Source organism: Brassica oleracea, chromosome C2 (assembly GCF_000695525.1).
Source record: "Brassica oleracea var. oleracea cultivar TO1000 chromosome C2, BOL, whole genome shotgun sequence".
Taxonomy (NCBI): domain Eukaryota; kingdom Viridiplantae; phylum Streptophyta; class Magnoliopsida; order Brassicales; family Brassicaceae; genus Brassica; species Brassica oleracea.
In genome coordinates, this window is record NC_027749.1 from 44,527,718 (window position 1) to 44,537,102 (window position 9,385).

General features: G+C 38.1%; 3 protein-coding genes across 3 annotated transcripts; 1 reads left to right on the plus strand and 2 right to left on the minus strand.

Annotated features, from left to right (window-relative positions):
- Window positions 1-263: 263 nt before the first annotated feature.
- LOC106324341 lies at window positions 264-2,486 on the minus strand. Its single transcript, XM_013762327.1, has 7 exons — window positions 2,482-2,486; window positions 1,571-2,386; window positions 1,370-1,527; window positions 1,177-1,258; window positions 924-1,080; window positions 809-844; window positions 264-725 (listed from the first exon to the last, which is right to left on the minus strand). The coding sequence occupies exons 1-7, from the start codon at window positions 2,484-2,486 to the stop codon at window positions 264-266; spliced, it is 1,716 nt and encodes a 571-aa protein (XP_013617781.1).
- A 718-nt stretch (window positions 2,487-3,204) lies between these two features.
- On the plus strand, window positions 3,205-4,398 carry LOC106325668 (AP2/ERF and B3 domain-containing transcription factor ARF14-like). Its single transcript, XM_013763730.1, has one exon. It carries the CDS (start codon window positions 3,264-3,266, stop codon window positions 4,311-4,313), a length of 1,050 nt encoding a protein of 349 aa, XP_013619184.1. The 5' UTR covers window positions 3,205-3,263; the 3' UTR covers window positions 4,314-4,398.
- Window positions 4,399-5,446: 1,048 nt separating this feature from the next.
- LOC106326237 (cytochrome P450 705A5-like) lies at window positions 5,447-8,467 on the minus strand. Its single transcript, XM_013764261.1, has 2 exons — window positions 7,565-8,467; window positions 5,447-6,067 (listed from the first exon to the last, which is right to left on the minus strand). The coding sequence occupies exons 1-2, from the start codon at window positions 8,465-8,467 to the stop codon at window positions 5,447-5,449; spliced, it is 1,524 nt and encodes a 507-aa protein (XP_013619715.1).
- Window positions 8,468-9,385: the final 918 nt, after the last annotated feature.

The following is a 9,385-nucleotide window of genomic DNA, read 5'->3' on the forward strand; positions in this document are numbered from 1 at the left end:
TTTGTACATTTCGATGGGTGTGTGTTGGTTTGTGTCTTATGTTTTCATGTTTTAATGTTTTCATTTTCATCAATGTATGTTGATTGTTATTATATGTTGTGTCTTCTTATGTCATCTTTCTTATTAATAAAGCATAATAATCTTAAAATCGTGACAGAAAGTGATGAAGTTTAAGAAAACATCCAACCAAAATAACATCATCCTACAGAGTTTTAGAAAAGTGAGACAAGTTAAATACAAGAAGATAATGAAAGAGATAAATCCTAAGAGTCTTGAGGTGGTTGTTCTTGAGAACATTGTGGAGCAGGCCCCCATACATCAAACACACGACCAGAGAAATGAGCAATATAGCAACCAGACTCTCTTGGAATAGGAGGCTCACGCTCACTTCCACGAGCTCGACCAAGCCCTCTCCCTCTTCCACGGGGACAACAACGCTTCATTGCAAGCCTCCTAATCTCCTCGAGCATGTTAATCCATGGCAACTTACGAGCTTCCCTGATTGTTCTGTTGTAACTTTCTGAGAGGTTGTTACACACATCCTCGCGTCGTGCATGTGGACTGAAAAACGCTCTACACCATGTCTTCGGTTCTGTTTTCAGCAAGTCCTCGTGTGCTTTTGCATCGAACACTTCTAAAGCGTGCAAATTGAACTGATAATCACCTTTAGTGAAGTTGTATGCAATTGCCCCGAAATAATCTTCGTACTCTAACGCTCCATAGAACTTTTTCCAATTTGGAAAAATGTTTCTAGCACAATGTTTACGCTCTGCGTCGGGAAGGAGGTCTGCAACAACATTAATCAAACCTTTCTACTTGTCGGATATGATAGTGAATCCATTTCCTAAACTCAAATCCAAATCAGACTTCAACTTATCAACAAACCAAGCCCATGAGGCATTATCTTCCACTCTAACTATTGCCCAAGCTATAGGATAAATCCTATTATCCGCATCTCGTCCAACAGCTGCAAGAATCTCACCCTTTAACTCCCATTTCATAAACGCCCCATCAAGTCCAATAATAGGGCGGCAACAATGCTTCCATGTGTTCCTCAGATTCTCAAAACAGATGTAGAATCTATCAAAGACAAACTTACCATCTTCACGAGGAATAGTCACAATCTCAGTCGTGGTATTATCATTTGAACGCTGAAGCTCGCTCTCATAATCTCACAGTTTGGCGAATTGTTCCCTCTGCGTTTCTATAACCAAGTCTAGAGCCATTCTTCTTGCTTTCGTGCATATCCACTTAGAAACTGAGAGATTGTACCTCATCATTATCTCATATTTGATGTCAGTCCACTTAATACCAGGCCTTCTTCTTGCTTCATCTTTATATAACCTTGCAACATCTTTATATATTGTACCTTGCTTCAACATCTTTGCTTTGCTACTCTTGAGATGGTTATGTTTATCCACATAAGATTTCACCATCCACTTCCCCTTTGGCTCCTCAACTGAGCAATAAATCTTCCACTCGCATCTTTCTTTTGTACAAATGGCTCCCAACTTTGTTTTCTCCCATCTGCAAAGCTTCACATCATAATTTGTCTAGAACATAGCGCAACAGCTGGTCTTTGAACTCTTCTTCACTCTTGAATGTCTGCATTAACCACAGGTAAGGAGGCTTATCGTTGCTGTATGTAGTTCTCGAAATCACTTTTTCCTGTCGATTGAAGTCTTCCCATTCATCATCAGTGTCAACAGCAGGAGCCGGATGTTCATCATCTTTTAATTGCCTCTCAGATTCTTCTTCATCATCATAAGCTCCACCTCTAATTTCTTCACTAGCACCACCTCTAACTTCATCACTACTGCCACCTCTAACTTCCTCATCACGGATATCCCCAAAGAGTGACTGAAATGGAATATCATCTCCTACTTCTTTGATGATTTCTTCCTCACCCTCATCACGAGCATTTGACGACTCTCCACTGTTCTGACCTTTATCGTCTTTGTCTTCTTCATCGCTGTCTTCTTCACCAGCATTTTTATCACCTATGTCTTCTTCACCTCTATTTTCTTCACCATCCTTTGGTACTTGATCATCAACCTTTTCACCAACACTCTGCTCAATGTAGATATCAACGCCACCTACTTTCATAGCTTCACAACACATCTGATTAATAGAAGCATCTGGAGTGACTTTGGATATCACTTTCACCAAATCGATAGATTCTTGTGGAAGCTTGTACCAGACATGTTTCACCACACCGTTTAACCCATTGTCTTCACAGAATCCTTCAAACAGCGACCATGTCATGTAATCTGGATCAATAGCAATGTCTTTATTCACTAATCCTCCCCGATAGAAAAACTTGTTATCTTTACGTTCCATAACGCCGCCTCCATAGTGTAGCCGAACCTTCATCAACCCTAGATCACTACAATCAAACCGAAGATTAGGATTTAGAAACTCAGAACATGAAGAAGAAGAAGAAAAACACAAACTCATATTATGAAATCGAAGAGAAATTACCTCATCTTTTTCGTCTCTTATAGAACATGGAAATCGAAGACTTCAATGCGACATGAAGAAGAAGAACAAGGTTTAGAGAAGAAGAGAATCTGGAACAAATTCGATTTGGGGCTAAATGGAATTAGGGTTTGTTCTTCTTTCGATTTGGGATTTTAGGAGTTAACCGAGCTTTCACTGATTAGGCACGTGTCACTAACGGTTTTTTAATGTTCTGTTAAACAGAGTTAACATCGTTAAAATCAAGGTGTAAAACCTCCGAAATCGAAATGTATTTTATTGGCAACAAAATTTAGTCCGTGTATTTTTTGGGAAGTCCAAAAAGTTCGAACCAAAAAAAAATGCAAAGAAGAAGCATCTTTTACCCGGTCATAGCTATTACCTTAACACCAAAGAAGAATTCGACCCAATGCTCGGAGGGATATAGCTCAGTTGGTAGAGCTCCGCGTAGAAGAAGTGGGGATACTTGGTTCAAGCCCTGACTAATTTTTGCCTCTTCTTCTCCCTATAAATCAAACTTTTCTTGTATTTTTCCGGCAAATCAAAATTAATCTGGGTATTTTTTAGGAATTTTCCCTTCTACAAATAATAAAAGGAAATAAAATTAAAACTAAAAATTTTAAATATATACATGCACTTGATGTTTTCTTATTATTTCCCTCTTGTCTCTCTCTATATATACACGCTATTGTCACACACGTTCACACATACATTTCATACAACATTACCAAATCTCTCTCTCTCTTCATTCTCAAATTTCACAACTTTCTTGTGATTTCTCTAATATGGAAGCTGTGAGTAGTGTTGATGAGAGCTCAACAAGTACAGTTTCCATCCACACTCCGGCTAAGATTACACCGCCGCCGAAGACGGCGAAGTCGTCATCTCCGGCGAGTTTATACAGAATGGGAAGCGGTTCAAGCGTGGTTCTCGATTCCCAGAACGGCGTCGAAGCAGAATCAAGAAAGCTCCCGTCGTCAAAATTCAAAGGCGTCGTCCCTCAGCCAAACGGAAGATGGGGAGCTCAGATATACGAGAAGCACAAGCGCGTTTGGCTCGGGACATTCAACGAAGAAGAAGAAGCGGCGCGTGTCTACGACGTCGCCGCTCACCGTTTCCGCGGCTCTGACGCCGTCACTAATTTCAAACCAGACACGACGTTCCGTAACGGTGAAGGTGACGGAGACGAAGTAAAGTTCTTAAACGCACATTCGAAATATGAGATCGTTGATATGTTGAGGAAACACACTTACAAAGAAGAGTTAGAGCAGAGGAAACGCAAACGTAACGGTGGTAACGGAGACACGGAAGAGACGGCGTTTGCTAACGTTACGGTTGTGACGGGGTTTAAAACGGCGGAGTGTCTGTTTGAGAAAACGGTAACGCCGAGTGACGTCGGGAAGCTAAACCGTTTAGTGATACCGAAACACCAAGCGGAGAAACATTTTCCGTTACCGTTAACCGGCGACGTCTCCGTGAGAGGGACGCTGTTGAATTTCGAAGACGTTAACGGGAAAGTGTGGAGGTTCCGTTACTCGTATTGGAACAGTAGTCAAAGCTACGTGTTGACTAAAGGTTGGAGCAGGTTCGTTAAAGAGAAGAGACTCTGTGCCGGTGATTTGATCAGTTTTAAAAGATCTAACGGTCAGGATCAACAGTTGTATATTGTGTGGAAGTCAAAGGCTGGGTTGGAACAGGATACGGGCCGGGTTGTAGTGAGATTGTTCGGCGTTGACATTGCTTCGGTTAAGTCTCGAAACGATGTCGTAATGAAGGAAGAAACGGAGATGTCGTTGAGTAGTAATAAGAAGCAACGCCTTGTAACTACAATTTAACAACTCTCTTTCTTTGTTTTTTTCCTTGTAATTTCTTGGGAAAAAATTAATTATTTCTGTCAAATACTTCAGAGCCAAGTGAGTAGTGAACATCGAAAGTTTTTCTTTTACCTTTTTCCCTAAATTTTTATGCAATTTGATGTATTTTCAAGGATTCAAGAACTTAAAAACACATTAGATGTTACAAAAAATCCATCTCTAATATGTGGAAGAGTATCCCGACGTCTTCCTGTTCCTGATCACATACCAAAGCCACCATATCTTGAGTCTAGTGAACCACCAAAAATATCAAGTGCGTATCAGTTTCCTGATTCCAAAGGCATTGGGAATTAGACTATTCATAAATTTTGGCTAGAGTACGTAAAGATTAGTCTTTCTTCTTTTTTTCTTGGGGGTTCTCTGATCTTTTTCTTGAACTCCCTCTGCCTAGCTGACTACAAAGGTAGAACAATCATTTTGAAGGAGCACATATTTGATGACGGTAGAAGATGATAATGGAATCAGAGAAATATAAGTTGGTCTAGTGGATAGAACTCTTTGATCACCTGGGAGTTAACAAGTTACAAATTTGATTTCCGTTGAGAAGGATTTGTTTTCTAAAAGAGAGAATTAATCTAGTTTGAATCTTGTTGTGGGAAGATGCACATGTCGTCACCTTAAACTTCCTAGTTATTTAAAATAAAATATTTGTTTGTGTTTGATTGATTCCTGTAGAAGGGACATGATTACATGGGTATTTTAAAACCAAACAACCAACAACTAAACTAGAAATTAAGAAGCTAAACTAAAGTATTTACCAATTTATCCTATAACAATATCTAGCTCTCTTCTTGATTTATTTCTAAAGCAAAACTAAAGTTTTTTAATGACGGACTCAAACTTAAATAGATTCTTTAATGACAACTTTGCTTGCGGAAACTCTTGTATTAAGACAATACAAATTTGATTAGTAAAAAAATACGATCGTGTTATATTACGATTCTAGTACTTAGTGCTAGTGTGTTGATATGTCATTCGGATTCAAAACACGTATACATGATACGTTGCTGATAACAAATATATAACAATCTTCCGAACCATTATTCATTTATAAAAAAGAGAGAGGGAAAAACTCGAATTCATAAACCAAGAATCTACAAATTTGAAGGTAAAATATTCAAGATTCGAGGAAGAGGAGTGCAGTTAAGGGGATGAGCCAAAGCCAAGAAAGCTCTTCCAGTAGCCTCTTCCATGTTAACTTTAACTCCTTCAACTTTCCAGTCAAAGCATTGCACCATAACTCCAATAGTGATCCCTCCTAAAATATAAGCCACGTTTGATCCAGGACATGCTCTCCTTCCAGCACCAAAAGGAAGAAAGTTCAGTACATGCTCTCTTCTCGCATCCTCTTCCCCTAGAAACCTCTCTGGCCTAAACTCATCAGGATCCGTCCAAGAATCAATGTCTCTCATCACCGCATAAGCATTAATAACAAGTGACGTGCCCTTAGGTATGTAGAGCCCTCCGATCTTACACCCTTGTTCAAACTCTCTTGGCAAAAGAACACCCGGTGGGTGTAATCTCAGAGATTCCTTGATGACTGCTTGCAAGTAAGGGAGTTTTGGTAGATCAGTTTCTTGGATCAACCTTGTTTTTCCTACAACGGAGTCTATTTCTTCTCGCAGTCTCTCAAAGATTTTATGGTTGTTGAGGATTTCAGCCATTGCCCATTGTGTTGATTTTGAAGAGGTGTCACCGGCTCCAAAGAAAAGCTCCTACATTTGTTAATATATACTGTTATTTTGGTTCAGTTGGGTGTGCTAAGTACTCGAGGTGAACCATTTTTTTTCTGAAAATGGATCGAATTTTTTAATAACTTGAACCTGTATAACTCTATCACTCAGAATGTAACCTCAACGAAACCTGAATAATACTCCATTTGCTTTTTTTTATGGTGTTACAGTATAACCTTTTTAAATTAATACTTTATAAATTAATATATACTAAAAATTCCTATAAAATAATATAATTTTATAGTCCCAAATTGAGTTTTTGGTTCAATTAGTATATCGATAAATTAATATCTCTATAAATTAATAAAAATTATAGTTTTGGTGTATTCCCAACATTATTAATTTATAGAGGTTTTCACTGTATATCTAAAAACCTAAAGATTAATAAATTTAATTTTTAAAAGGCATTTTTAAAAATAGTTCAACCAATCATACTAAACCGTAAAATCTAATTAGTTAAACAAAATTTTCTAAAAGTTAAAGTTAGCATAGAAGGATCAAAATATCTTATATTTTAATGAACACAAAATCTTTAAAAACTTTTTATATTTAAAAAACCGATGGATTATATGCAATTTAAAGGGATCAACCTAAATATTAAATTAATAATTTTAATCAACCATATAAACAAAAAAAATTAATAATTTTGATCAAATACATTTTAATGTATTGAATTTTTAAAAGAGTGTTATTAATTAATTTCTGTAACATTTCTTTTATCTAAAACCAAAGCGAACCAAATATCAAAAACTTTCAAACAATTTTTTGTAAAAAAGAGTCAGTTCTATTGGGGGATTATTTACAAACAGAAACAAATCAAGATACTAGGTCTGACATTTTCGGTATTGACTCGGTTTGAATTGATTATTTTGGGTATTTGATAGTTTAGATAGAGGATTTTATGATTCATCTAGGAACCACTATTTTTTTTTGTTCCAATGGATTCAGATAGTTTTGGATTCTGGTTGGTTTGGATATTAAAATTAAGAACCGTTTAATATCCAAAAAATCTAGGTTTTGTTTGATTTTGGTTTGGTTATTTTGGGTAATTTGGATCAGTTAGATAAAATATCAGGTTTGATAAAAAAAAAGGGATAAAATATCAGGCATTTCAAGTAATTACGAGTAATTAGGATGATCCAGATAATTTTGGATGTTTCGGATAATTTTGGATAGTTCGGGTTTTCAAATACTTTTGGATATTTGGTTCGGTTATTTCGGATATGAAAACATATGAATTATTTAAATATTCGAGGGTTTCGGCTTGATTTCTGGTTTTGGTAATTTGGTTTGGTTCCGGTGCAGATTTCCGGATCCGGATGAAATGTATACAACTCAGTTACTTTGGTCTGGTTACGGTGTGGATTTTCGGATCTGAGTAACAATGTGTAGGCCTATCCGCCTAAAAGAAACTAAAAGCTCTGAGCTAGGTTGTATTTTCAGTGAAATATTATACCAAACGTGAGAGGATAGACTTACCGCTAATAACGCCTTGATATGGCTCCTGTTGATCTTATACTCAGCATCCTCGTCTCCACAAGCTGCCAACAATGCGTCCATAATTTCACTACCTTCATGCTCGTCCTTTTTCTCTTCGTATCTCACAATGATCTTTTCCAGTAGCTCCCCGAACCTGTATGAAACACTCATCACCTCCTTTTTAAATGGTGGTGAGATCCGTAGCTTCTCAAGCGGCTTACGAAGGACTTGTTGCAAAAATATCTTCTGTGTCAAGGCAGCGATCTCGATACTAAACTCAGATACTCTCTCCTCCTCTGAGAAACTCCTTCCCAAACTCATCTTTCCGAGGATAACGTTAACTAGTCTCAAAGCTTCCTCACCGATCTCAACGCTCTCTTTCTTCACTGCCTTATCAAGCAGATCTCTGTAGAACCTCTCTATCTCAACTTCACGTAGGCCTCGTGACCGCTCCAGCGCCTGGGGTCCAAGCATTTTAGTAGTGATAATTTTCTTTACGAACTTCCAGTAATCTCCACAGGGAGCTTTGATGAAGCCAGAAGAACCAAACACAATGCACTCATCGATGCCAATAGGGCCATGGGAGGAGATGCTCATGTCGTGGTCTTTGAAGATCTCGTAGGCCACTGAGGCAGAGGAGACGAGAAGGATGCGGACATTGAAGATGCGGAGATGGAGCAGAGGTCCGTACTTGGATGAGACTTTTTGAAAAGACTTGTGGAGTGAAGTAGAGAAGAGAAGGTGAAGGTGACCGATGATAGGAAGAGAAGGAGGGCTTGGAGGTAGGTCAAAGACATTCTTCGGTTTCTTGAAGAAGAAGGCAAATAGAAAAAAGGTTGAGAATATGCATAGGAGGATTAAGATAAAACTATTTTCAAAGTCAAGGCTGGTCATAGCTTCCATTTTTGCTCAAAAGAGAAGATGAGGGGGATGAAACAGAGGAACCTCTTAAAATATCAGAAGGTGAGTTAATGGAGATCTGAAAGTATATAATACTAGTAATATCGTATTATGAAATTTTATTTAACAATTGAATTGTTTTACAGTTCCAACGTGACAGACAACGATTCTAGAGATTCGGGATTCTCGTTGGCAAGTACGGAGTTGACTTGCTCATGTGGAAGAGTTATGTCACTGATGGGTTTAGCGTTACCGTGATTTTAGCTTTGATGGTGTAACCAAAGGGCTTGGTCCGCTTCAAAACCAGTATAGGTCTGAAAAGTCGAACTAGTCAGCAGCAAACCAAAATAAAATCTGGTTCTGCGAATAATGTTCGATGATTAAAGGAAAAACTAAACTAGTAGCAACTAGCAAGACAATGGACATCCGTACCAAGTCACTTGAGTGTTTGCGTGTAATAAAAACAACAGAACACAAGAATCTCACTATTTGCTTCATCTTCTTCTTCCGGAAATTCCCACATTACTCCTTCCTCGTTATTGTTTCTGGACCTGATCGCAAAAATAGTTAAAGGACAAACAAAATACCAAAAGTTTATCATCTGTAACAAATAACTAGCAAGGGTTATGAATTATTGAACGAATTACTTTCAACATTATCCACATCAATACTATTATACTTCTCCCCATCGTTCTGTCCTTTTGTCTTTCACGTACTGTCAGCTTCTGTGTCCCTCCTTTTCTCTCGTTCTCTTTCAGTCCTCCGATCCCTATCTCTATCCATCCGCTTACTTCCTTCTGAATCCCTATCTCGCATGCTTCCCTCCTTGTCCACATCTCTCTCCCTACTAGAATCATGATGTCTTCCTCTGTCTGAAAGTTCATCTTCCGCAGCAAGCCTTGATCTACTCCGAGCACGAAC

Bases quoted from the DNA above. Each gene is read 5' to 3' on its own strand.
- LOC106324341 (XM_013762327.1), bottom strand. The intron at 1,259-1,369 runs GTACAATATATA...ACAATCTCTCAG, and splicing joins AGCAAAGATGTTGAAGCAAG to TTTCTAAGTGGATATGCACG. The intron at 845-923 runs GCAATAGTTAGA...ATTTGAGTTTAG, and splicing joins GGATTTATCCTATAGCTTGG to GAAATGGATTCACTATCATA.
- LOC106325668 (XM_013763730.1), top strand. From the start codon at position 3,264: ATGGAAGCTGTGAGTAGTGTTGATGAGAGCTCAACAAGTACAGTTTCC.
- LOC106326237 (XM_013764261.1), bottom strand. From the start codon at position 8,467: ATGGAAGCTATGACCAGCCTTGACTTTGAAAATAGTTTTATCTTAATC. The intron at 6,068-7,564 runs GTAAGTCTATCC...TAACAAATGTAG, and splicing joins ATATCAAGGCGTTATTAGCG to GAGCTTTTCTTTGGAGCCGG.